Raw genomic sequence first — 24,705 nt, 5'->3', positions numbered from 1 at the left:
CCTTGCCCCGTTTTGTATGCCTGGTTTGGCTTGCGCAGTACAGATATATTTGTGTTCCTTCCTCCTACTGTGACTGGTTAACCAAGACTTGACGTTGTCCCTTGCTTTTATGGCTGATTCCTCCTTGCTGTCATTAACTCACGGTGCTTATGATATACATGGTTCTCAGCTACACTAACACTGGGATGGCCGTCCTGGAAGCATCTTAGATTTCAGGAACCTTGAGGCCCAAAAGGTGCCATACTGTTCTGAATCTTTGCCCAGTGAAACAGCTAATCTTAACTATTGGCAAGTAAGTGCCTCCCTGTCAGTGTGATCCTCGACTCAGCTTCCAAAATTTGAGATCAGTTTGATTTAAGTAATCAGATGACTGAAGTGGGGAAAGGGTTGTCATGTGTAGTTAGAAATGATAAGAGTCCACAAGCTTTTCCAAAGTCCCCCAGTAATCAGGATCACGAGCAAGTTGGGCCAATCCTAAATCCAGTCAATGGGATATGACAGAGAAGTTTCTGCAATTGAGGTGGTAAAGTCAGTGGAGCTGAATGCTTGTGGGTCTGAAAAATCATGACAATAACAAAGAAACTTAATTTAAAATAGATCAGAAAGATGAGGAACTGGGCTACAGAATGTTTTCTTATGTACTTTCATTTCCCTGAATTTGATTATTGCTCATTTTTTGGGTGGGTATTGCTGTTGCATTTTGTTCCTTGTGACCATAACACAAAAAAACACCGAAACACCATTTTGGGAGGATTCAACCCATTCATATTATTGAAAACAATAAGTTTATTTTTCAAAAAATAACACATCACTTGAGAAAATACAAATAAATAGAAAACTTCTCTTTTCAAGACAAAAAGACCCCAGGACTGTGATCCATCCACCCACCCATTAGAGAAGAGGTCAGATATGGGGTGGGGAATTGGGGAAAGAATAAGGAGGACTGGTAGCCTTCCTCATTTGAGGTTCAAAGATCCAGGAGCCAGGGCCCCCACTGAGATGACCATTGTATTTGTGCAGCAGCAAAGGGCCCTTTTTCAAGTCCTGTGGATTTATAGCAGCTTCCCTCAGTGGCTCTGAGGGAAAAGCCTGATACGGGCTTAGGCAACAGGGAAAGGGGGAAGAGATATGTAGTTCTCGAACTACTGAGTGGACCCCCCCCTCGTTCAGGGAGGTGCCAGAGACACCCCCGCCATGACACTGTAAAAGTCACAAAGGCACCACAATGGGCACCTTATGTCCATTTTGGAGTTCAGGCTTGAGAAAGAATCTGTTTCTTCTGAAAACTAGACTCTGGAAGTCTTCCAAGCTGACTCAACACCTCCCCTCGTCCTGGAGCGAGAGGCGGATGCAGTTGTCTGGTTTCTTGGCGTATCAGGAGTTGGCCACTTGCAGATTGTCCATTCAGACATCTTTGGCCACTTGTTCACCCCTCCCCTTTCTACTGGTGTGGCCGAGGCATGGGGTTTTCCCTCCCCTCCTCAGGGCTTTAAGTCCAGTTCTCTTCAGCCTACAAGGCAGTGTCTTCCGAGGCAGAGGGATGGCCAAGTGTTTGAGCCTTCTTTAACAGACACAAAGGACAGGGAGGAACCGCTGCCTTCCCACCCTCAGCTGAGCTTCATGCCAACAGCCAGCGCCCGCCGGTATGTCTCAGTCACCTCCTGACAGTCCGTCAGGGAGAAGCAGCTGTCGGCGAGGGGATCCTGCCTCCACCTCCTGAGCCCTGAGCCGGAGCTCCGGGGCCCCGGCTCGTCCAGGCCCACCAGGTTGTCCACCGACACGCAGCCGCGCAGGGGCAGCTTAGGGTTGGGCAAGCGTTCCGGCAGGTCCAGCTGGTCAAAGGACTCTGTGGACAGAATGCTGTCCTCGCTCACAGCCCCCGAGGGGCGGGCGGCCCGAGCGGAGGAGAGGGCCGGGGCCAGCTCGTCCAGGGACCCGAAGACGGCGAGCTCCTGCGAGGCCCCCGAGAACTTGCCATTGTGCTTGAGGATGCCCTTGCGGTGGAGGGGAAGCTGCGGGGGCCTCGAGGGCTCCCTGACACTGGGGAAGCTGTTCACAAACACGTCGCCCGCATCCAAAAGGTCCCCTGAATCACTCGGCTCGGGGGAGGAGTAGTAGCCCGACTCCCTCTGCCGAGGTTTCTTGAGAATGCCCTTCTTGGGGAGCGCCGGGGCAGCGTGCCTGGGACTGATGGGGGCCACGGTGGGCTCTGGGGCGGGCTCCCCCAAGCCCTCCCTCTGTCCCTCCGCCGGAGAAGCCGCCTTCTTCTTGAGGATGCCCTTGGGCAGCTTGAGAATGCCCTTGCCCGGGCCAGGGGAGGGCTCTGCCCCCGCCCCGCCCTGGAGAGACTGAGCCATATCGTTCTCCTTGCGGGATTTCTTGAGCGAGTGCTGGCGCTCCAGCCCACTCCCGCTCGTCGTGTGCTGCTTAAAGAAGCTGCACACCTTGGCACCATTCTCCAAGAGGGGCCGAGAGGAACGGCGGAGCCACTCGGCCACGGTGGCCCGGGGCGCGTCCCCCCCCGGAGCTCCGCTTTCCTGAAGGGCCTCCTGCTCCCCGACTGGCGTGGCGTAGCCCCAGTTGACCCACCAATGGCTGGCCACATCCTCCAGGGTGGCCCTGCGGGTGGGGTTCACCATTAGCAGCCACCGGATCAGTCCGCAAGCATCTGGAAAGCAGAAAAGAAAGCAAGGGAATTAACAGAGCATCCCCCAATGGCCTTTCCCCTACCGCCTGCCTCCTCACTCAGGTTAATATTATCCCTGCTTGGCAGCTGTGTGACTGTAACCTTGGTTGTCTAAAAAAACCCAAACTCCCCCTTCTAATTGTTATCTCCCCTATTAGAATGTGGGCTTCTTGAGAGACCATACCAAGTTTTAATACAAAGGGTACACAGTAGGTATCTAATAAATGCACATTAACTGACTAACTACACTTGTTCATTCTCTCCTTTTTCTGTTTCTCCACTTTTTAATTTTACTCCTTTGCCACCAGCCAGGTCCCCTTCAAACTCCGCCTTCTGCAGGAAACCTCCTGAGTCCTCCAGACCCCTCAGCATGGAGGTGGGTTGCTTTGGCTCCTGGTCTCTGCTGGTTTATTAGTGGTCTAGGTCCTTCTTTCTACTGGAGTATCCTCATTATACTCACAGGGATCTCAAGTACCCTGAGTCTTCCATTGCATTCCAGAGTCTAGACCCCCTCAGACCTCCCTGGAGGGGGTTCCTTTGCCCCTGATCTCTGCTAGTTTGTTAGTGCTCTCCGTCCTGCTTCCTGCTAGAGTGTGCTCCTTACACTCACAGGGTTCTCAAGGACCACGGTAATCTATGATGTTCTTGATACCTTTTCTCCATCTCCCTGGTGCCTGAGGCAGAACTTTATACAAAGAGGTGGTCATGAGGTCCTACTGGTGACTGGATCATGACCATAGTAGGAGATTTACAATGATCCCTGAGGAAGAAGGCAATAATTTTTTTTTTGACTCTTCCTCCTTGGGCCTAAGTTTTTTAAAAAATGAATTAAAAAATCGAAGTATCGATTGGAAAGAACTTTCCCAAGTACAGGAAAGCATTGTCTTAGGGAAGGAAAGTGACTTATGATCCATTTTCCTGGGAGATGGCTCCATTTTTTTTGGAATATTGACAGGTCTTTAGGAGGGAGGGGGAGAGACAAGATGATATCTGAAGTGGAGGGCGATATCTAAACCTTTTTGGAGCTGGTCAATGCTACATATTTCTTCTGCCTTCTATTTTACAAAGGGAGCCAGAGAGAGGAAGGAGCTTTATCGGGCAAACCCAGTACATCTCATGCTACTCACCAGAAGGTCTGATGGGCTCTCGGTATTCCCCGTTGCTGATCTGTTTCACAAGGCTCTTGTAATCTTGTCCGTCAAAAGGCATCATGCCATGAACCAGGATATAGAGGAGAACACCCAGAGACCAGCTGTCCACCTGACAGAGAGAGGGGGGCATTGGTGACTGAGGGCACCCACTTCCTGGGCAGAGCTGCCAGCCTCCCCACCCCAGGATCCCATTGGGTAAGAAATGTCTTTTGGGCATACTGGATGTTTAGGGCCACAGGTAGGCAGCTTTCCTTCCCTTGCCAAGGTAGAAAGACAATTATTTTGGAGCAGAAAGGAGTGAGGTTATGCACAAGATAATCCTTCCTGGCTCTAAGGAGTGGTCAACTTTGATATGATCTTCAAACAAAAGGCAACTACAACATACCCACTGCCTTGTGTGTCATCTGAAGCATGGATACTGAAAGAGAAAGAGCCTCCTCATTTTATAGCTGTGGGAAATGAGGCACAGGATCTGTTACCTGCATAAATAAGGCAACTGCAGGAGATCCGGGGTGGAGCCCTTATTCTTACCAGGCTCGGTGTCTGGCCCCACTTCTAACACCTGCACAACTGGCTAAGGACTCCTGCTTGTCCCAACGAGACCAAGGCTCCAGGAAGGTACAGGAATCCCCAGGGGGACCAGCGGATGCAGGGGCTACTCACCTCTGGGCCCATGTACGGCTTCCCATTGACAATCTCGGGAGAAGCATAGAGGGGGCTCCCACAGAAGGTCTGCAGGAGCTTGTCCTGCTGGTAGAGATTGGAGAGGCCGAAGTCTGCAATCTGGGGGGTCAGACAAGAGGTGGAGGTTACACGGAGGCTGGAAAGAGCTTTTCTCCCCTGCCCCTCTGCAGCAGGTTCTGCTCACTTTCCTCACCAAAAAAGGGCATATGGGGGAGGAAGAATGTTAAGCTTCCTTGCTCATTTATAAAATGAGGAGTTTGGTCTAGATAGCCTCTAGCATCCTTTTTTTTAAAGCTCTAAATCCGTGAACTTATGATCTCTCCTCTGCTTCATGAAACTTTTGGTGACTTTTATAGACCTCAGTGATCCTTAAGCACCCATCCCAGCCCGTAATGCATGTATTGTCGGGGCGTGGATGGGATCAGGGAATTGCTATCTAGGGGATATTAGTCTTGTTTTCCTCCAACCAACGAGGCTACTGAAGGAGGGAAGGACACTCCTATAGCCTGGACTTCTGCTTTCCTAGCACAGTGCTGGACACAAAACAAGACTTTTTTCTGATGACTGTAAGGAGGATCTGGGGAAAAGCACGGAAGGAGGAAGAGACAGACCTTTAAATTTAAATCCAAAGGCCATGACCTTAAGAGAGACCCTTGGTTACTGATTAGCCCTCCCAGCATAAGCTACCTTCCCAGTAAATAACCCATTTCTCTCTATACTGCCCGAACTGAAAGGGGTGTGGTGGAATGGTCTCTTTGCTGTTAAAGAGTTATGGTCAGGAGATAGCTGACTTAGAAACAACCTGAACCTTTGTACTAACAAGACTTGAGGTAAGAGCCTCTAAAAGGTCAGGAACCCCAAGTGCAGTCCTAATCACAACTCAACATGTGTACAGAGCTGTTTTCGTTATTTCAGCTGATCCTCCCAGAAACCCCTATCCCCCATTTTGCAAATTAAAGTTGCAACTCGCCTTGGAGCTCCCATCGAGTACGTCTGAGATGGGACCGGGACCTAGGTCTTTCTGACTAAATTCAGCATTTTAGCCACTAACCACCTTGCCGTTCAGTATTATCTGGAGTCCAGACAGTTCACACCAAGGTGGTAAACTTGAGACCACTTTCCTGACCACCTCAGCCTCTAAATCACCCTCAGATTAGTTTCAGTCAGTAGTTGTTTATGAAACCGTGGCTAGAAGGTTTATGGCTTAATTGGTCCCTTATCAAGGTAGTCAGGTCATTAAGCAAAGATGGGAAAGTTCAAGCCTATTCTAGAAAACTAGTTTATTGGTGCCAGTTATCTCTGGCCAGCTGCAAGGGAGGTCCCACCTGTTCCAGGAACCCATAGGCAAAGGGCACTCAAGGGCAAGGAACCATGGGAAGTACATTCCCCATTTGGGATTGGGTCAGACCTCTTCCTCTTGGATGGCACCCAAAGCATGGCTACACAGATGCTTGGCCCCCATGCTGAAGCTGCTTTTTCTTGCAGAATCCGGGCTGAAAGACCCAAGCTCAAAGACACTAAGCTGAACCTACCTCCCGACACAGAGGTCATGGACTTAAGATGCAAAATGAGACATACATCTATTGAAATGGCCAATGTGGGTACACATTTGATTTAGATTTGTTCTTCATTTCATTGTCATTTTGAATTTGGGAGGGAGGGAAAGCAAATACTTGTTAATCCTCCCCAAAAAAACTTAAGAAAAAAATTTTAAAGATACCTAGTTAAATCTGAGATAACAAGAGTGTCTTCTAAAGTTATAAGATCATAGGCTTAGCACTGGAAGGGCCTTCAGAAATTCTCTAGTCTAATCGCTTCACTTTACAAAGACAGTGAGGTCTAAAAAAGTCCTGTGTCCAAGGTCACACAGAGGGTAAATATCAGAGGTGAGATATGAACCTTATTTACTTGAACTCGAAAACTGGCTCTTTCTGTTCTGTCATTTTCCTGGCCTTCTGAGTCAGCAGTTGGGGATTAACGTTGATAAAGAATTCCTTCTAACTTCAAATGAGCCGCTTATCATTGCTTGGGACTCCAGTCAGCAGAAGCAAGATAGGGCTACATTATATGGATAATAAGGATGCCCTGGATGATTTCTAGGAAGTGGTACAGAATGAAGATCCCCATCAAATGCATCCAACACAGAAGATAAAGGCCCCAGGCTGTGGGCAAAGGCCAACTGCCATGAACTCTGTGAGCATCTGGAAAGCTCTGCTCAGCCACCTGCCCTAAGGGCTTAGAATGGGAGAGGCTTCAGAAACGAAAATGAGACTCACCTTGATATTGTCATTAGCATCCAGGAGGATATTCTCCAGCTTTAGATCCCGGTGGACAATCCCATTCTGGAAAGGGAGGAAAGACAAGAATAGGTCAAGCAGGAAGGTATACTGACCAGGAAGTCAGTGGAAAGAACATGGAGAAATTGGGGACCCTAAAAAAAAAGGGAGTCATAGACTAAACATTGGAAATGTGGGATAATTTATAGAGTTTTGCTTTTGGGGCCAAAGTACCTAGTCTACTTTTTGCTAGCTGGGCAAATCAACCTATCTATCCCTCTGGTTGCTTCTGAAAAAAGGGAGATGATAATGCACAAAAATATTTTACAGCATTATTTGAAACAGTGAAAAACTAGAAACTGAAGGAATGCCCATCAATATGAGGAATGGCTGAACAAATCTGAGGGAAATTAATGTAACAGAACATTATTGTGCTGTAAGAAATAAGAGGGAAGGTTTCTGAGAGTGTGAAATGAACAGAACCATAAGAACAATCTATACAATAACAACATCATAAAGAAACACTTTGTAAGACCTCTCTGATCAATATAATGACCAATTATAATTCCAGAGGATCCATATTAAAGCATGCCATCCAACTCTAGCTGGATTATGAACTCAAAATGTGAAATGAGACATTCCTTTCTGGATGTATCCAGTTAAATAATTTGGTTTGCTTATAATAAATATACATTTGTTATAAGGACTTTTTTTTCCTTTTAATGGATGGGGGAGGTGGAATCTGTGTGTACATGTGGCTAAGAAACGAGTTCTCCCTTCTACAAATAAGTGAATAGAAGGAATCACCCAAAAGTAGGACAGTTTTGAAAGTTACATATGAAATTTACTATATACTTAAAAAAGCAAATTCTGTAATAGACTCATGGTTTCATGTAAAATTCTCTCCTTCCATTGTACAATGACTATGGAAATGTTCTTCCCTAAGGTCCATCTCAGTATTAACATTTCCTATCCCTTTATATGCTTCCTTGGAGGCAATGGATCCTAGAATGGGAGTCTGGAGACCCTCTTGCCTGACTACCACAGACAAACTTTCCAGCCCCTTCCTAGAACGTGGAGGGCGAATCCAAGAGATCCTGGCAGGGGGGACAGACAGGGCAAGGAAGGACAGGCAGGTGTGGATTGGGACGAAGGCGCCTTACTTTGTGGCAGTAGTACACCGCTGAGACAATCTGTCGGAAGAAATGCCGGGCTTCTTGCTCACTGAGACGCTGCCGTTCACTAATGTAGTCGTACAAGTCTCCCCGGCTGGCGTACTCCATGACAATGACAATCTTGTTGCTGTTTTCAAACACTGTGGCAAAAAGAGGGGGGAAGCGGTCAGATTTAGGGGTATCTTGTTTGGGGCGACAGCAGGCAGGACGTAGGGCTGGAAGCAGACTGGCATGTGCCCAGGAAGCTAGGGCTCCAAGGCGTTGTGCTCAGGGGCTCAGATCGTCCTACCAAAATATAAGCTGAGTGAGGCTTCTGGCTTTCAAGGAGAACCTTGAGGGGGACTTAGGATGGGATTATAGATTTAAGAGTCCAAACCCCTTAATCTATACCCATGGAAACATCCTACTAATAGTACCACCCAAACACCTGTGGGGGCAATAGGCTTCAAGTTTCCTTGCAACAGTGGGCCAGGTCTACTCCACAGGTGTGAAACTAAAGGCTCTCGGCCTGCCAATTTTTAGTAAGAGTGGGATTGGGGTGGGTGGAGTATCTTCTCAATTAAATTCAACAAACATTTATGAAGAGCCTAGAGAGCTCTGTGCCAGGAATACAAGCAAAATGTAAATGAGACATGCTCCTTGCCCTAAAATATAGCAAAGTATAAATGTGGAGAAGCACAGAGCAGGACTGCGAGGGACCTGGCCCTCTCACCTGCAACAGAAACCCCTCACAGGCCGTCTCTCTGCTGCTACCTGTTCATTCAGAAGGTGGGGAAGACTGTCTTAGGGATCTTTCAGGGAGCCTCTGACACTGTGCTTCTTGAAAAGCCTGTGAGGGTGTAGCATGGGAGGCCCATGCCCTAGCCCCAAGGAATTACCTACCTGTCGTTCCTGAAAAACTAGGGCAAAGGATGATTTACTAAACTGGTCCCTCAGCAGGCAGGATGGGCATATGTGCACCCAAGTGCGAGCTCTGCCTGTTGCCTGAGCACTGTCCTATGAGTTTACCTTGCTGAGTCAGTCCTAAACATACTCTCTATACAATTTCTTGTCTAGGTCTGAAAAAAGAACCTGGGTGGATGTAGCTCTCAAGGCCATAGGACTAGGACCCGAGTAACATGCCTGGGTCAGAACTCCCCAGAATATCATAAAGCATGTCTAGGATCTCGTGGTGAAAAGTGCAATGTTTGTGCTCTTTTTTAGGGGAACGGAAGAATTTAGCAGCTGCTTATGGCTCAGGTCCCTGGATTCCGACTGTGCCCCGATGGCAGAGGAGAGAATATAATCTCTGTCCCAGAAATTCCAAGGAGATAAGCCCACTCAGAGCTAGTTAGGGCACATCCAAGAGGAGGAGCATAGGCACTCTACTCCCCTACCCCTATCCCTACCCCCAGAAGCCTGTAGCAGGATCGGGACGGGACCTGACCTTTCATAGCCTTTACCCCAACGCCTGAAGGAGCCAAAGGAATTAGACAGAGTAGTCTTCAAATTCATCTATAAATGGACTTTGGGGGAGGAGGTCTCAGAATGTCCCTATGGGGGGTGGTTCTCCCTGCAAACAAGGCCATAGGTACTCGAAAGAAAATTCATATACGTGGACACATACACACACCCCATCCAATCACCAAACTCGTCTTAGCCAATATATCGTCCCCTTCCTGCCCTCCCCTGGAAAATAAACGGATACAATCAGCCTTTACTACCATTTGCCCAGACTTTCTGCATGATTGGCTGGGGTGGAAGGGCCAGGCCCGGGCTAGCTGCTCTTGTCTCTGCAGCCTTCCCGGGAACCAGAAACCGTCTGAGAGGGAGTGGTTTGGGATGCTTCCCCGCCTGCTCCCTGTCATTAAATGGGGATAAAGTGAAAAGTCGGCGGGTCTCCGCTCCCGGCCCCTTCTCTCCTTCCCTTTCTAAGAAGCATTAAGAACACAATGCAGACAGGTGCAGGCGGGTGTCTGCCCTCTCCCCACTCCCCCAATTGTTTGGAACCCAGGACAGAAGGTGGCTGGAATGACTGACGTCAAGGAGAGGAGGCCGGGATGAAGGAGGGGAGGAGGAGAGAACAGAGCAGGGCAGGTGGCGAGCTAGCCCGCAGGCGGGAGTGACTCAGGCTACAGGTCCAGGGGAAATGAGACACTTGGGTTCTGTCTATGCTTGTGTGTCTGTGCGTCTATGAACACCTTTGGGGAGGAGGGATGGTAGTGAGGGTAGTCTTTGAATTCAGGATTTTGTGTGAAAAGGTCTGGGAAGGTGCCATGGAACCTGCGCTGGAATGTCCAGACCAAGAGCCAAGTGACCTCATCTGTAAAATGGAGATAATAAAGTGTGTTCCAACTTCTGGGTCATTCTGGCTTACCCCACCTACCCCTGCTCTCACAGAGCCTCTGTAAAGGTCAAAATAGATAATGCTTGGAAAGTATGTTGTAGTTGTAAAATGTTATCAAAATATGAACTGCAATTTGTGGATTGATGAGTGTTTGGATTTAAACTTTAAAGCACTTTATAAAATGTGAATTATCATATAATTATAGAGGTAACATAACATATAAGGTATGGAGCATTTTGAACTTGAAATTAGGAAGACCTTTGAATTTTCCCCCAGAATTACTAGCTGTATGACCCTAGATGAGTCACTTAACATCTGTTTGCCTCAGTTTCCTCAACTGTAAAACAGGGATCATAAAATAGCACCAGGGTTGTTGTGAGGCTCAAATGAGGTATTATTTGTAAAACATTAAGCATAGTGCTTGGCACACAGGAGGTACTTAATAAATGCTTATTCCCTTTCCCCATCCCTTCCCTTCATTGAATAATCTGTTATCTAAATATCTCCTGGGCACTGTGAAGAATTTCCTGGAGGCTGAGAAATTTGGACAACCTCAAATGATACCCTCCCTTTATCCCCCCTTCCTATTTCCTTACCTTCGTGGATGGTGATGATATGTGGGTGGTTGAGAGATGACATGATCTCAATCTCCCTCCGGATGTGCAGCAGGTCCTGCTCATCTTTGATTTTATCTTTCCGGATGGACTTGATGGCCACCTGGGAGACGAAGGGAGAATTATTACTCAGAGGTTTTTTTCATATTCATTTTCCTGAAAGTCTCTTTGCACATAGATATAAAATCAGTGACACAATGGGACGATAAAACTGAATAATCCCGGGTTTTCCTGAAATCCTGACTTTGCTATTTGGGTCTGTGTGACCTTGAATAGATGGTCACTTTATGTCTAAATTACAGAAGCAGCTCTGGATAGTAGTGGACAGGATTTGTGAGTCAGGAGCATTTGGGTTCAAATAGGTGAACCCAGAATAAATCATATTACTTTGTACCTCAGTTTCCTCATCTGTAAAAAATGAGGAGTGTGTGGTCTCTTCAAGTTCAAAATATATGATCCTATGGGAATGGAGTGCTTTAGATGACTTCTAAAAATTCCTACCAAGTCTCAATGCTAACTGTCTTGTGAGAGCAAAATACAGGGAAAAACAGGATTAAACTGGCTACAAGATAGGATAAAGAACTTCTGGACAGGGAGAGCTGTTACTCATCAGAACTGCTGACAAGAGAATCTCACCAGCTCAGGTGATTTTAGAGTCTTACCTCCCTGAGGCCATTTGGGTGTGGTTTAGTCCTAGACCTGAAGGACTTCAGGAATGATGAAACCTTTTTTGTGGATCTCTTTGGCAACTAAATAAAATCTATGGACCCTTCTCAGAATCATGCTTTTAAATGTGTGAAATCAAATGTACAGGATCACAAAAGAAACCAAATCTACTGAAATATAGTTATCAAAATATCAAAAAAGCAAGTTCAAGGACCTCAGGCCAAAACCTCTTGCCCAAGGGGCAGAGTCTGTGCATTTGTTGAGGCCAGTAGGTGGTTCAGTGAGTGGATAAATCCATGGCCCTAAAGTTGGGAAGCTGCCAGTTTTAAATCTGCCCTCAGAGATTTACTGGCAGTTATGAACTCTGGGAGAGAAAGATGAACTTCTGTTTGTCTCAGTTTCCTCATTTGTCAAATAGAACTAATAATATAATAGCCACTGTGCAAGATTATTGTGAGGATTAATAATATTTGTAAAGCGCTTAAGCATCGTACCTGGCTACATAGAAAGCACAAATATTATCAGACCAGGGAAAATCTGGGACATTAACAATATCAAGGCAATTCTTAGTGGAAGGGTACGTCTCTTGGAATGGGGGCTTGAGTGGGCGTCACTCTTTAACCCTCAAGTCTTCATTTGTAAAGATGGGGAAGCACCAGAGACTGAGCTTTCTGTTTCTGAGTGGCATAAGGGGTCATGGAGGAAAATATGATTGATAGGAGCCCCTTCTCTGCAGGAGTTCAGAGAGGCAGCTGCTACCTTACAAATGACAATGGAACAGCAGAACTTGGGGGATGGAGGGAGGAGAAAGATTCAGTCAGTGTTCAAGGATCAGAATCAGACTTGGGATTATTATGGGAAAGTCAACCACTATGGGGGGGGGGGGGTGAGGGGGAGGAAAATCAACCTGCTCCCAATAACTTCTTGTCTGCAGAAGGTTGGAACAGTAAACATAAAATTTCTTCCTGCATCCAGCCTGACAGACAAGTTTTTAGAAACCTGAACACAGACAGAGGTGAATAGTTTCTGATTTAATACTCCAGGAGGCTTCTCTCCAGAGGGGCTTTGAATATTTGCCCCCCAACCCCCATTAGCCAAAGCGGGACAGAAAAAAAGGAAACCATCCCAGGAGAGGAGGGGCCTCTAATCCACTCTTTCAAATGGGTCCCAAAGACAGACAATGAATGCCCTCCTTGGCTCAGAGGGACAGCCAACTCTGCTGGGACCGAGTTCCCCCATCGGACAAGAATGCGGAACAGTCATAATCCCGGTAAGAGGAGCTGGCTCACAAAGCCAAGAGCCTGGTCACCCCAGCAACAGGCCAGGGGGATGGCCTGGCCTCCCGCCCCCATCCCTCTATCTGCAGCCCTGGGAGGAGGGGCCCAACCTAGCCCCAGTGAATGGGCAAAGGGGAAAGCCCCTCTAGGAGCAGGCGATTGGGGACAATGGGCAAGGCGGGAGAGAGATGGAGGTCAGTCACCCTAGAGGCCTCCTTCCCAAATATTCAGATGAATGAGGCCCCGGTAAATGAGCCCAGCAGCCCTAGTATGAGATGGGATTGCAGTTTCTGTTTTCCTCTTGTTCCCCCTCATATTTCTAAAGTAACCAACACATAGAATAGAAAGTTCCCTGGATGGGAAATAAGGAGATCTGGTTTCTTATCCATTTGCTAATATGAATTCACTGTGTGACTTTGAGGAAATTACTTAAATTCTCTGGGCCTTGACTTTCCCTGAGGAATCTCACTGGGGCCCTCCCTTCCCTGTTTCGGGAGAGTAGGTTTCAATAGACCCAAAATATAAAAGCACTTTGAGTTCTACAAAAGAAAGGAGCTATAGAAAAAAATATTATTGTCAGATAATAAAAAAAGCTATAAAATAAAACACACCCATAAAAATAGATCAAACAAGTAATAATTGAGCAGTTATTAGAATGCCAAGCATAGATATAAAATATATACACATTAGTCATATAAATTAAACACAGGCCAACAAGCCTGGATCCCTAAACAAGTTGGGCCAAGCCTCCAAAGCAGATATAGAAGACAATCTCCTTCCCGGCTAGCTAGGGTTTCGGTATGCTTGCAAATATTTATTAAGCATTTGCTATATTTAAAGCAGATACTTTTTGCTGAATTGGACTGAACTGGATGATTGTGTGCAGTTCATTTCTTCTCTATAAGCCTCAGTTTCCTCCTCTATAAAATGGGGATGAAAGTATGCATACTCCCTCCCTCAAGGCTGTTGTGAGAAAGGCTTTTTATGAACACCAAAGGACTCTATAAATGTGGATTGTTGTGATTATTATTATCATAAAATAAATTAAGTTGCCAGCAAATAGGAATGCCAATTAACAAGGGAGCACTATCTTGGCTAGCACCCTTATCCCTAGTAACAGGAAAGGAATGATGGATCACAAAGACTGGCCAACCATTTACTCCACAGAGGTCAAGGGGATAATTGAAGGGCCAACATAGACCAAAATACTCAAAGCACACTCTCAGTGGTAACAAAGGACTGGAAACAAAGGACCATCCATCATTTGAGGAAGGACTGAAAAACCATGGTACAGGAATGTAATGCAATATTATTACTAAACAGAAAAGAATAAGAGGAATCAAGAAAAATGTGGGAAGAGCTATATGAACTGAACTGAGAAAATAACTAGATGACGTAAATGAAAAAAGTTCTAAAAGGAAGTCAAATCTTGGGTAAATGAAAAAGTAATGGTATAATATATTAATAAATTTTTGCTGTTTTCTTCCTTTTTCCTCTTCCTCTCTCTCTCTCTCTCTCTCTCTCTCTCTCTCTCTCTCTCTCTCTCTCTCTCTCTTTCTCTTTTTCTTTTTGGAAGGGGGAAATCTTTAAAAATATTATTTGTTATATAGGATGGCTCTCTGGGAGCAGGGAACTTAGGCAGAGACCTGAACTCTTGACTTTTAAGTGTTCTTTCAGTGCTACCAAGTTCCCTTATTTTTTCTTTCACTTTCTGTCCCAAAGGACATCTCAAGCTAGTGGGGTCCCCAAGGGATGGGAGGGGCTTCCCAGCCTTGTTTTCCAATCCAGAAACAGATTGTGTCATCAGGGCACCTTGTTGGTCCCCAAACAGGTGACAAGTTGAGAGCACAAGTTTTTTCAGCATATCTGGGGAGAAATCAACTTCTACTCTGTCTTCTCCTCTGGTCTACTGTGGGTCCCTAATGGCCACCTTAATAATCCCACCACTTCTCACCGAATTTTCCTAGGGATCTTTGTCCTAACCCCATGCATTGGGACAGGACAAGAGCTTCCCTCTTCACAGAGTAGCCAGCTAAAAAGGACAGTGCTCCATTCTACCCTCCAACCTTATGAACTTATCCAGAGGGAATAAAAATAATAATAACAGGAGAAACATGAACATCAATTCAAAGGCAGCCTCTGGGGGAAAAAAATCTCAGACTGAAACTGAACCTGGAAAATTCTGGCTCTGGAACTGATAGCTAGGTAGAGCCATAGTGTACAGAGCATTGAGCTCCCAGTCAGGAAGGCCTGTGTTCAGATTCAGGGATGTGAAAGGTATTTATACTTATGAGTTCAAATGACTTCCAAGAGTCTTCCAAACTTTCAATTTTGATTCTAGACTTTTTCAAAAAGCAGTAGCTCTAGGCAACTGTCATATGAGATTTTTCATAAGATTATGATGTCATCTCTATTAACCAAACATGCTTCCATTAATAATAGCTAGCATTATGGAGCATTTTACAAATATTATTTCATTTCATTCTCACCACAACCTTGGGAAGGAGGTTCTATTATCATTATCCTCATTTTGCAGTTAGAAAACGAATAATGTCTGAGGTAAGATTTGCACTTCAATTTTTCTGTCCCAGGTCTAATTTTCTATCTACTCCTTCCTCTTGTTATAGTATTATTTCATCTGACTGGTAATATTTCTACTAATTAATCTGGTTCATAGGGCCTTGGTGTATCTCCGTGAATCAGCCAATAAGCATTTATTAAGTGCCTCCTGTGATAGGTACTAGGGAATAGGTACTGGGCAAGCCTGAATGCTGCTGTCTATCTTAAGATTTTTGTTCACGATTAGAAAGCCAGGCTGATCCAAACTAAAATAAAGGGGAGGAGGTGTTCATAGGAGGGAGGAAGAGAATTAGCTAGAATAGTCCAATCCCAGGTAAAATCTTTTAATCTAAGATCCACTCCAGTGGGCAAGTAACTTCACATCTGAGCCTTAGGTTCCTCCTAAATTACATCAGGAGTTTGGCTACCCGATCCAAGGTTCCTTTCCAGGTCTGCATAATCCTATCTTTCCTAGCCATCCCATTACCCCTCTGCCAGGCTGCTAGTTCTTTTCTTTGCAGATGCCCCAAGGCTCTAAAGGAAGGGAATGTTCAGCATCCAGTTTGGGGCCTCAGGCCTTCTCCCCACACACCTGTTCTTCTGCCAAGGATCCCTGGGCTCTGGGTGTGGACAGCATCATCTCTCTAAAAGGACTCACAAATGAGAAAGGCCTGGATTTTGAGGATGAAGGCACAAGAAAGGAATCCCAAGGGAACTGGAGGGGCCAGGTTCTGGGACAAGAGTAAGAAGCTAGATCTGACTTGGGGGAGAGTGGGTAGTAGGTGATGGCACCTAGAATAGTAGCTGTCACCTACAACTGGAACCAGGGAGACAGGGCAAGGAGGTGTTGGGAGATGACCCATTTAGATAAGTGGCCAGAGAGGGACAGAGAGGCTGGGTATGAATGTGGGCACACAGAGTCTGCTGCTAGAAATTGTCTGCAAAGGAAGAAAAACTTTCTTGAGTGGCTGGCCTCCTCTGCCCCCATGGCAGGTCCCCCACCTCCAAGCTGCTCCACCCTTCTTGCCAAGCTGCCCGGGCAAGGAGCTTCACAGCCCAGCCCTGTGTGTGGCTTGGCCGGGGCCCAAGGACAAGAGCTGCCTGCAGCCAACAGTCTCCCTCTCTCCCTCTCTTGCTCAGAGTAGGCAAGCAGAAGGGCTCGGGCTAGCACCAGGGGAGAAAGGAGTCCCGTTTAGGAAGCTATCAAGAGAGGGCCTATGAATCACTGCCTGCCTACCTCTGGGGACATTGTGAAAGGAGCACCATCCTCCTCATGGGCTATAGGAGACAAGAACATCTTTGATCAAAGGATCACAGATCAAGACACCTAGAGGGTTCCCCTCAAGCTGGCTCCTGCATATTACAAATGAGAAAACTGAGACCCGGAGAGGGAGGAGAGGATGTTAAGTGACTCGCTCCAAGTCATATTGAGAGGAAGTATTAGAGGGGAGATTTAAACCCAAGTACTTGGACTCTGGAGCACTGTGCTGAGGAGGGTTGGCCCATAGGTACTAAGGAATAAAACAAAACCATTTTCTGAAGCACCCTAACCCTAACTCAAAAGCCTAGAAGCACCGAGGCACCCAGGACAGTTGTAATACAGAGAAGAAAAAAGAAAAATCAAAGGAGGAGCACATGAAGGAGAAGGCCACTCTGGGCAAAGACCAGGTGCTAATAACTGTATCAACATCTCTCCCCCCATTATTCTAGGCAGAAGGGATGAGGACCTAGGCCTTCCTGGACTGGGTCCAACGGTCAAGACTTATTAGAGAAAGGCAGACACGGACAATGGCTCACCTGGCACAGATCTGATTACCCAGACAGTCCTGAGGTTAAGGTCTTATAGTAGACTCTGATCTAGGGTTTTATGGGTGGATATGCTGTGGAATTAAGCCTAGTGTGGAATTCAGGGAACTATTCCATCATAAGCACATGATACAGGAGATGAAGAAAAAGACAACTGGATAATGTAAACAACTGACTGCTTGAGCCAATTTCCAGCCCATCCACTAATTTTCTAGTTGTATGGGACCTGACGTCAGTAGTGTTCTGTACCCGGATCTCTGTGTGTGTGAGGGAGAAGAGGGTCAGCCCAACAGCTCTAGGAGACAAGTGTCTTAAGCTAGGGGCACAGGTCCTTGAGCTTCCTGCTGGGGAAGAACAGGAGGAAATGTCATTTAGATGCCAAGAGTATCCTCAGGAGACTGAAGGATCCAATGCAAATATTTGCCTTGCCTTTGATGCCTTTCTGGAATATCCATTAGTACTGTCCCCTCCTTCCTCTCCCCAGACCGGACAGTCCCATCTGGCTTCTGATGATGCCTTCTCAAGCTGGTTGTGGTAGGAAAGAAGTCACTCCTCCCCCTATTCCCATCCCAACCCTAGTGGGTAGAGACAGGGACCCCTCAGGACAGCCTTTCTTAGAAGGTAGGACTGATAACCTGGGAATTCAATTTCAACAAATCCAAATTTTAAAAATTGTTTATTAAATACCTACTGTGTTCAACACACTGGAGACAAAGATAGCAATGATACAGATCTTGTTTTGAGGACACTTACAGTCTCTGCCACCTCTATCTCAGTAACTGAATAAATCTTTTAAATTTTCAGGGTCTCACTTTCCTCATCTGTTAACTGAAAAAATTTAACTAGATGATCTAAGGCTCCTTTCAGCTTTAAATTCTTGATTCTAATAAAAGATAAAGCTATATACAAACCAAAATAACTGATTTCAGAAATGTAAGAAATTCAGAGAGTTCTAGGCACAAGAGTATCAGCCTTTTCAAGAGGAAAATAAGGGAAATCATGAAAGACTTCATGGGGTAGGTGCACAATATCTGGCACACAGCTATTTTGTTACTGAGTCTTGTCTGAGTTTGTGGGCGGGGAGGGGGATTGGTAAAAATACTGAAGAATGTGGAAAATTGTCTTTATATGTAATTGGAAAACATAAAAGGATAAAAATACATAAAAACAAATAATAAAGAAATATAAACAAAGATGAAAATGCATAAAAAGTATAAAGATCTTGCTGTCTGGGGGAGGAGGTGGAAAGAAGAGAAGAAAAAAAATTGGAACACAAGGTTTTGCAGGGGTGAATATTGAAAACTATGCATATATTTTGAAAATAAAAAGCTTATTTATTTATTTATTTTTATTTTTGTCATGTTCTCATTTCTCTCTCTCTTTTTTAAATAACTTTTTATTGATAGAACCCATACCAGGGTAATTTTTTATAGCATTATTTCTGCTTTCATTTCTTGCATTCATTTCTGTTCCGATTTTTCCCCTCCTTCCCTCCACCCCCTCCCCCAGATGGCAAGCAGTCCTTTACATGTTGAATACGTTACATAAAAAGCTTTTTTAAAAAAATAAAAATACAGGTTTGCCATTTCCTTCTCCAGTTCATTTTACAGATAAGGAAACTGAGGTAAACTAGTTAAAATGATATGCCCAGGTCACACAGCTAGCAAGTATCTGAGAACTTGAACTCTGAAAGTTGAGTCTTTCTGACTTCAGGCCCAAAGTTCTATTCACTGTACTACTTAGTTGCCACCTTGGCATATAGTAAGCATTACTATAATAAATATTTGCTGACTGATTGAAGTGGTTGGCAGCAGAGTAGAAAAAAGTGCTCTTTTCTCCCCAGGAATTAAGAGGATGTCTTATGAATTAAGAATCTATATCCACTATTCCATTTTCAAGGTAGGAATATAGCCTTGGGTCTGAAGTTTAGATATCACTCCCCAAGAAAAACATCTGGGGGTGATCTCTGGGAAGCAGCTGCTGCTAAGTTCTTTAGAACAGAAGTTGAGTATCCAATACTGCTTGTTCTTCCTTCTGAAGGAAGAGAAAATGTTCCTAGAAATGTTAACACATCTTTCTTTGGGGGTCAGGGAGAGGGGATGGAGGCAGTGGCAATGATTCCAGTCCAAGAACCACAGAATAAAGACTCAGACCAAATAATCTCAAAACCCGGATCCTCCTCACCTGGCCCTCTTTAGAAACAGAAATGTTTTAAGTATTGCCCAACAGCTCCAAGTTGGCAGCCAGAATCTGGGGACTGTGCCAGGCATTAGAAGTGAAAATACACACACAATTCTATTGATTGGTCCATAATCCATCCCCCCATCTCCACCCATCTCCAGCCATCTCCCTCCTTCGCCAATGAATGACTTTTTGCATTTCAAATCAGCAACTGACTACAAAGGCAGCAAGCAAACAAGTAAGGGGTGGAGACTGGGGTCAGATCCAAAACGCTAAACCTTGACCTTTAAGGATATTAAAAAACAAAACAAAAAAAATCAAAAATCCCCATAGCCTTTTCTTAAAAGAATCCCTTCTTCAGGGGGTTTTGCTTATGTTCTGGTACTTCTCACTCCAAATACCCATTGGCCTCTTTTTCAATTTTCTTGTTTGAGCTACCCTGAAGAATTTCCTCTCCTCTAGTGTTGGAGGGGATCCTGAAGCCCCCATTCCCAATGCATCTAAAACCCAATCACAAAACAGACTCGCTGCTAATTCCCAGCAGTCCTCTCTCTACTCATCACCCACAGTCCCCAAAGGTCCTTTGCAACCTCTGCTTTTCTTTCTTCCCCTCAAAGGGGGGGGGAGGGGGGGCGGGGAGCAAGCTTGTCTTTAAATTGAGCCTGGATGGCAACCGAAAAGAGAAACCGAGACAATGGAGCAATCGCACACTTCTCCCCAGTCAGTCAGCAAGCTGCTCTTGCACCGCGGCTGGCCGACAGGTGGATCTCAGATGTCCCCTAATAAAGCCCATCATTCCTCACTACTATCTTTGAGAGGAAATAATTCAAAAGCTACCCATGTAGGTACTTCAAGAATTCGCGTCTCTTCCCCCTTTCTCCCTGATAATCCTCCATCGAATCTGAGGAACCAAATGGTTGGATTTTTCTCCCCCAACGGGGAGGACGGGACTGAGGAGGCAGCTCTGGGCATCTAAATAGAATCCGGGTTCCCTCGATCACTCCGTCTCCTTCCCCATCACCCAGACCTCTGGGAACGCTTCGTAGACTCCCCCTCCCCGCCGCAGCCGAGGACTCGGACTCACCAGTCTTCCCGACCGCTCTCTCGCTTTCTGCACCTTTCCGTAGGTCCCTTTGCCCAAGGTCTCCAGGAACTCGTAGTGGTGCCGCAAATTGTGCTTGTGATGGTGCCGCTTTACCGCCTGCTTCTTCATCAGGGGCTTGGGAGACTTGATGAGTCCGTCTGCCAGGGGCAAGGCGAGCCCCGTGGAAGGGGAAGAAGCCAGGCTGGAGCGTTTGGGGAAAGGGAAAGGCTCCATGGAGAGAGGAAGGAGAGGCGGGCGGAGACTCTGGGGACGCGGTTCGGAAGGAAGAAGGAGAAAACGCGGCAAGCAGCCGCCACCGGGAAAGCTCAGCTGCGCCGGGGCCCGGGGCACATGTGTGAGTAGCCCAGAGGCCGAGAACTACGCTTACAAATCCAAGAAACTGACTGAGACTCAACGTTCCAAGTTCCAATAAAAGTTACAAGCCCCCTGCAACCTGGCCCCACCCTCAACCGCTCATTGGTCAGAGAACAGGCCGCACGTGACTTTGGACGCTTTGATTGGCTTGTCCCCGTCTTGGTCCCAGACTCCCTCCTCCCCTTTCTGTGTGACTGCAAAAGGTGTCAATGAAGGTCCAGCTCTCCTGCCCTCCCCTCCCCCGTACCCAGGAATGATGAAAGGGAAGGAAAGAGAGGGACGGAGGATTTTAGCAGAGAGTGAATGGGGGGATTTTTTTTGGTGGGGGAGGGCGGAGTAGTCATACTAATGGACTGAGAGTTACTGATTCTTGAAGATGGGGAATTTCCCAGCTATAAAATTAAACCGCTCACTTTGCGCGGCTCGGACAGTGTTAAACTCGCGGTTTGGGAGCTGGTTGTAAGGTTTTTCCCTGGCGATATAATGATGTCGAGATGTCAGCCGCGCTGCTTCGGCTGTGCTTTCTATGAGAGGACTAGGGGCGAGGATAGGACGTCAATCTTTTAAAACGGGTCATTAATCTTTTTTTGTCTTGGACCACTAGCGGTGAAGCGGCTGGCTCCATCCCGTTCTCAGAATAATGCTTTTAGATGCATTAAAAAAAATAAAATACAAAGTTTCAGAAAGGCATATTTCAAAATGCACACAAATTCACAGGCCCCGGATCAAGAACCCCTGTTTTAAAGGAAGTCTGTTCTTGAAATCTTTGCTGATTCGCTCCAGCTAAAGGAGATCTTTACACAAATTTTCAGAAAGTACTGGGGTAGTGAACTGATGCTGAGTGAAACGAGCAGGGCCAGAAGATCATTATATACTTCCACAACAATACTATATGATGATCAATTCTGATGCACCTGGCCATCTCCAGCAATGAGATGAACCAAATCAGTTTCAGTGGAGCAGTAATGAACTGAACCAACTACACCCAGCGAAAGAACTCTTACATAGAATCCCCAATCCCTCTATTTTTGTCTGCCTGCATTTTGGATTTCCTTCACAGGCTACACTGTTTCAGAGTCCGATTCTTTTTGTACAGCAAAATAACGATTTGGTCATGTATATTTATTGTGTATCTAATTTATACTTTAATATATTTAACATCTACTGATCATCCTGTCATCTAGGGGAAGGGGTGAAGGAAAGGAGGGGAAAAATTGGAACAAAAGGTTTGGCGATTGTCAATGCTGTAAAATTACCCGTGCATAAAACTTGTAAATAAAAAGCTATTAACTAAAATAAAAAAAGGAAACAGCTTAAAATATGCTATAAAATGGCCATTATAAGCAGGAAAAAAAAAAAAGAAAGAAAGTATTGTGGTAGGGAATCTTTCCTTTGCTCCCATCACCTCTAGCTACTGCTATGCTTATCTGTGTGTGTGTCTTATTTCTCGTGTGTAATCCCAGTGCATTGTAAACTCCTGGACAGCACTGCTGTTTCTTTATATTCTCAGTCTCTTATACATAGTAGATGATTAATAAATGTTTTGTACTGGTAGAACCTCTTAATTGAAGCACTGTGTTTACCTCTGTTGATGACTGAAACATTCTTATCTAGGAGTTTCTTATAATTAATTGAATCCCATCTAATCTCTGCCCCCATTATTTGTAAACTCAGGGGTTTATATGTAGTAGATAATAGATACTTAAACCCAGACTTATTGGATTCACTAATAACATTAAAATATCTAGTTCCAGTGAAGATTCTGAATAATCCAAATATCATCAGAGGGAAAAACACAAACAAAAACTGACTATGGAAAATGCTCTGGTGTGAAATGACACACCTTTTTTTTCCCCCGGGGAAATAACAATGTACAGGTATGTAGTTTGCATTTCTATAGCTCTGTACATTTTATAAAGCACAGCCCTCACTACAAATCTTTGAGATCAGTAGAATAGCAAACACAGAAAAAAGTTCAGCTCATCAATTCAAGTACTTAATTTTTACATATTAGGAAATGGAGGCCCTGAAAAGTGAAGTGAATTTTGCATGAAAACAGGTCTGGAAGAGAAGGAAGTCATTTGATCCAATTCATATCCAAAACATAAATCTTGTCTATAAATAACATCCCTAAGTGGCAGAACAATCAATTGGCCTCTACTTGAAAAACTCAAAGGCTGGAGGCTCATTTTATAGCCTGTGAAAAAAGTTAGCTCATCCCATTTCAACTAATTATTGTTTTATCAATTTGAAATGGTCATATGGCATTTCTGGCAATGTAAAGACTAGAACTCAATTTTCTAGACTCCCATTCCAGTGAGTTTCCTTCCACTATGTCAAACTCTTTCTTCAAGTCTCTCTTGGAGTGAGGAAAATAGGGAGGAGGGAGGAAAGAAGAGATAGAGAGAGAGACAAAGACAGAGACAGAGATAGGGAAGAAGGGAGAGAGTGCATAATGGAGTAAATAGAAAAGCAGAGTGAGGACTAGGGGAAGAGAAATTTCATTTCTATCCAGTTTCTGTTGTGCTTTCTCTATACTTTCTGAATCTGAAGAGATGCAGTTGGGTCACAGAATGTATAATATACTTAGAATGGACTCTAGAGTTCATCTAGTTTAGCTCAAACCTGATTCAAAAGCTTTAGGTTTATTTCCCTTTAGACACAAGATAATTTCATCCAGCAGATAAACAAGGAGCTCTATAGATATCTTCCCACTCCTAAAAACCTTGCATTTACAAAGGAAGGGGGGTGGTTAGAGGAGTTGGGATGAGGGATATTAATCTCTACTCCATTTTCTCAAAGGGATTCCCACCTCAGCCAACCACAGTCCTCTGAATGGATTCCAGCAGCTGTTGGTGAAAGCCCAAGATGACATCTCCAGCTGTGCCTTCCAGAATCCATTAGGGCCAATGAACAGGTCAGTGTGAGTCTATGGGGTAAACGTTGTAGAAAGACCAGGCTCCCAGAAGGGTCATACCCCGGTTTCTGTGAGTACCTGTCTATTTTCCTCTTCCCAAGTTCCTTTCACTGGAGGAGGAGTGTCCCCTGGAGTAAAAGGAAAAAAACCAGGATTCAGGAGGTTAAAAAGCTGGGGAATTTAGGCACTATTTATTTCAATGTGTCTCTGTTCAGTTGAGGTGTTAATTTCCCTAAACTGTAGGGAGGAAAACACTTTTTAAACCATAAAGATCTTTTGTTATGGTTACTGATGTTGTAGAAACCAGAGCAGGATTAACCTGATCAGTTCAGAGGATTGTAAGGGAATCACCATGCACAGAGATGGAGAAACTCCCTTAACTCATGCACCATTTTGTAGTCAGATCCTCATATTGCTCTTATAATTGAAGGAAGAGAAGACAGCTCAGAGCAGGCTCAGAAGGCAATTCAATCTTAGACTGGAACTGCTCCCTATACTGATGGAGAGAATAATACCTTCAACCATACTGCCAGTATATTTAGAGCCATAGAATGGCATTAGCAAGACCTGTGTTCAAATTCTGTCTCAGTTACTTGTACAGTCCCTTGACATTCATCAACCTCAGTCTCCTCATTTGTGAAATGAGGAGGCTGGATTTGATGGCCTCCAGGGATGTGATGAAACCAGCTGTCTAGCCAGGATCCTTGGAGTTAGTTATTATATTTTCTTTCTTCCTTCTCTTTTGTAGGTAATTGGGGTTAATAGACTTGCCAGGTCATACTGCTAGGAAGTGTCTGAAGTCAAATTTGAATTCAGATCCTCCTGACTCCAGGAGTGGTTCTCTATCAACCACTACATCTAGTTGCCTCTGATTGTTAAATTTTCAATGTGAGTATTTATACCTCAGAAATTTACAAAAGTTACTAAT

General features: G+C 45.2%; 1 protein-coding gene across 1 annotated transcript; it reads right to left on the bottom strand.

The window, feature by feature from the left end:
• Window positions 1-742: 742 nt before the first annotated feature.
• NUAK2 (NUAK family kinase 2) lies at window positions 743-20,967 on the bottom strand. Its single transcript, XM_051998539.1, has 7 exons — window positions 20,486-20,967; window positions 10,895-11,015; window positions 7,961-8,112; window positions 6,798-6,863; window positions 4,501-4,620; window positions 3,814-3,946; window positions 743-2,668 (listed from the first exon to the last, which is right to left on the bottom strand). The coding sequence occupies exons 1-7, from the start codon at window positions 20,717-20,719 to the stop codon at window positions 1,608-1,610; spliced, it is 1,887 nt and encodes a 628-aa protein (XP_051854499.1). The 5' UTR covers window positions 20,720-20,967; the 3' UTR covers window positions 743-1,607.
• Window positions 20,968-24,705: the final 3,738 nt, after the last annotated feature.

This window comes from Antechinus flavipes, chromosome 4, assembly GCF_016432865.1.
Source record: "Antechinus flavipes isolate AdamAnt ecotype Samford, QLD, Australia chromosome 4, AdamAnt_v2, whole genome shotgun sequence".
Lineage (NCBI taxonomy): Eukaryota > Metazoa > Chordata > Mammalia > Dasyuromorphia > Dasyuridae > Antechinus > Antechinus flavipes.
This window is presented reverse-complemented; position numbering and strand designations above follow the sequence as displayed.

Bases quoted from the DNA above. Each gene is read 5' to 3' on its own strand.
- NUAK2 (XM_051998539.1), bottom strand. From the start codon at position 20,719: ATGGAGCCTTTCCCTTTCCCCAAACGCTCCAGCCTGGCTTCTTCCCCT. The intron at 6,864-7,960 runs GTAAGGCGCCTT...CTCCCTTTCCAG, and splicing joins CGGTGTACTACTGCCACAAA to AATGGGATTGTCCACCGGGA. The intron at 3,947-4,500 runs GTGAGTAGCCCC...TCTCTCTGTCAG, and splicing joins AGCCGTACATGGGCCCAGAG to GTGGACAGCTGGTCTCTGGG.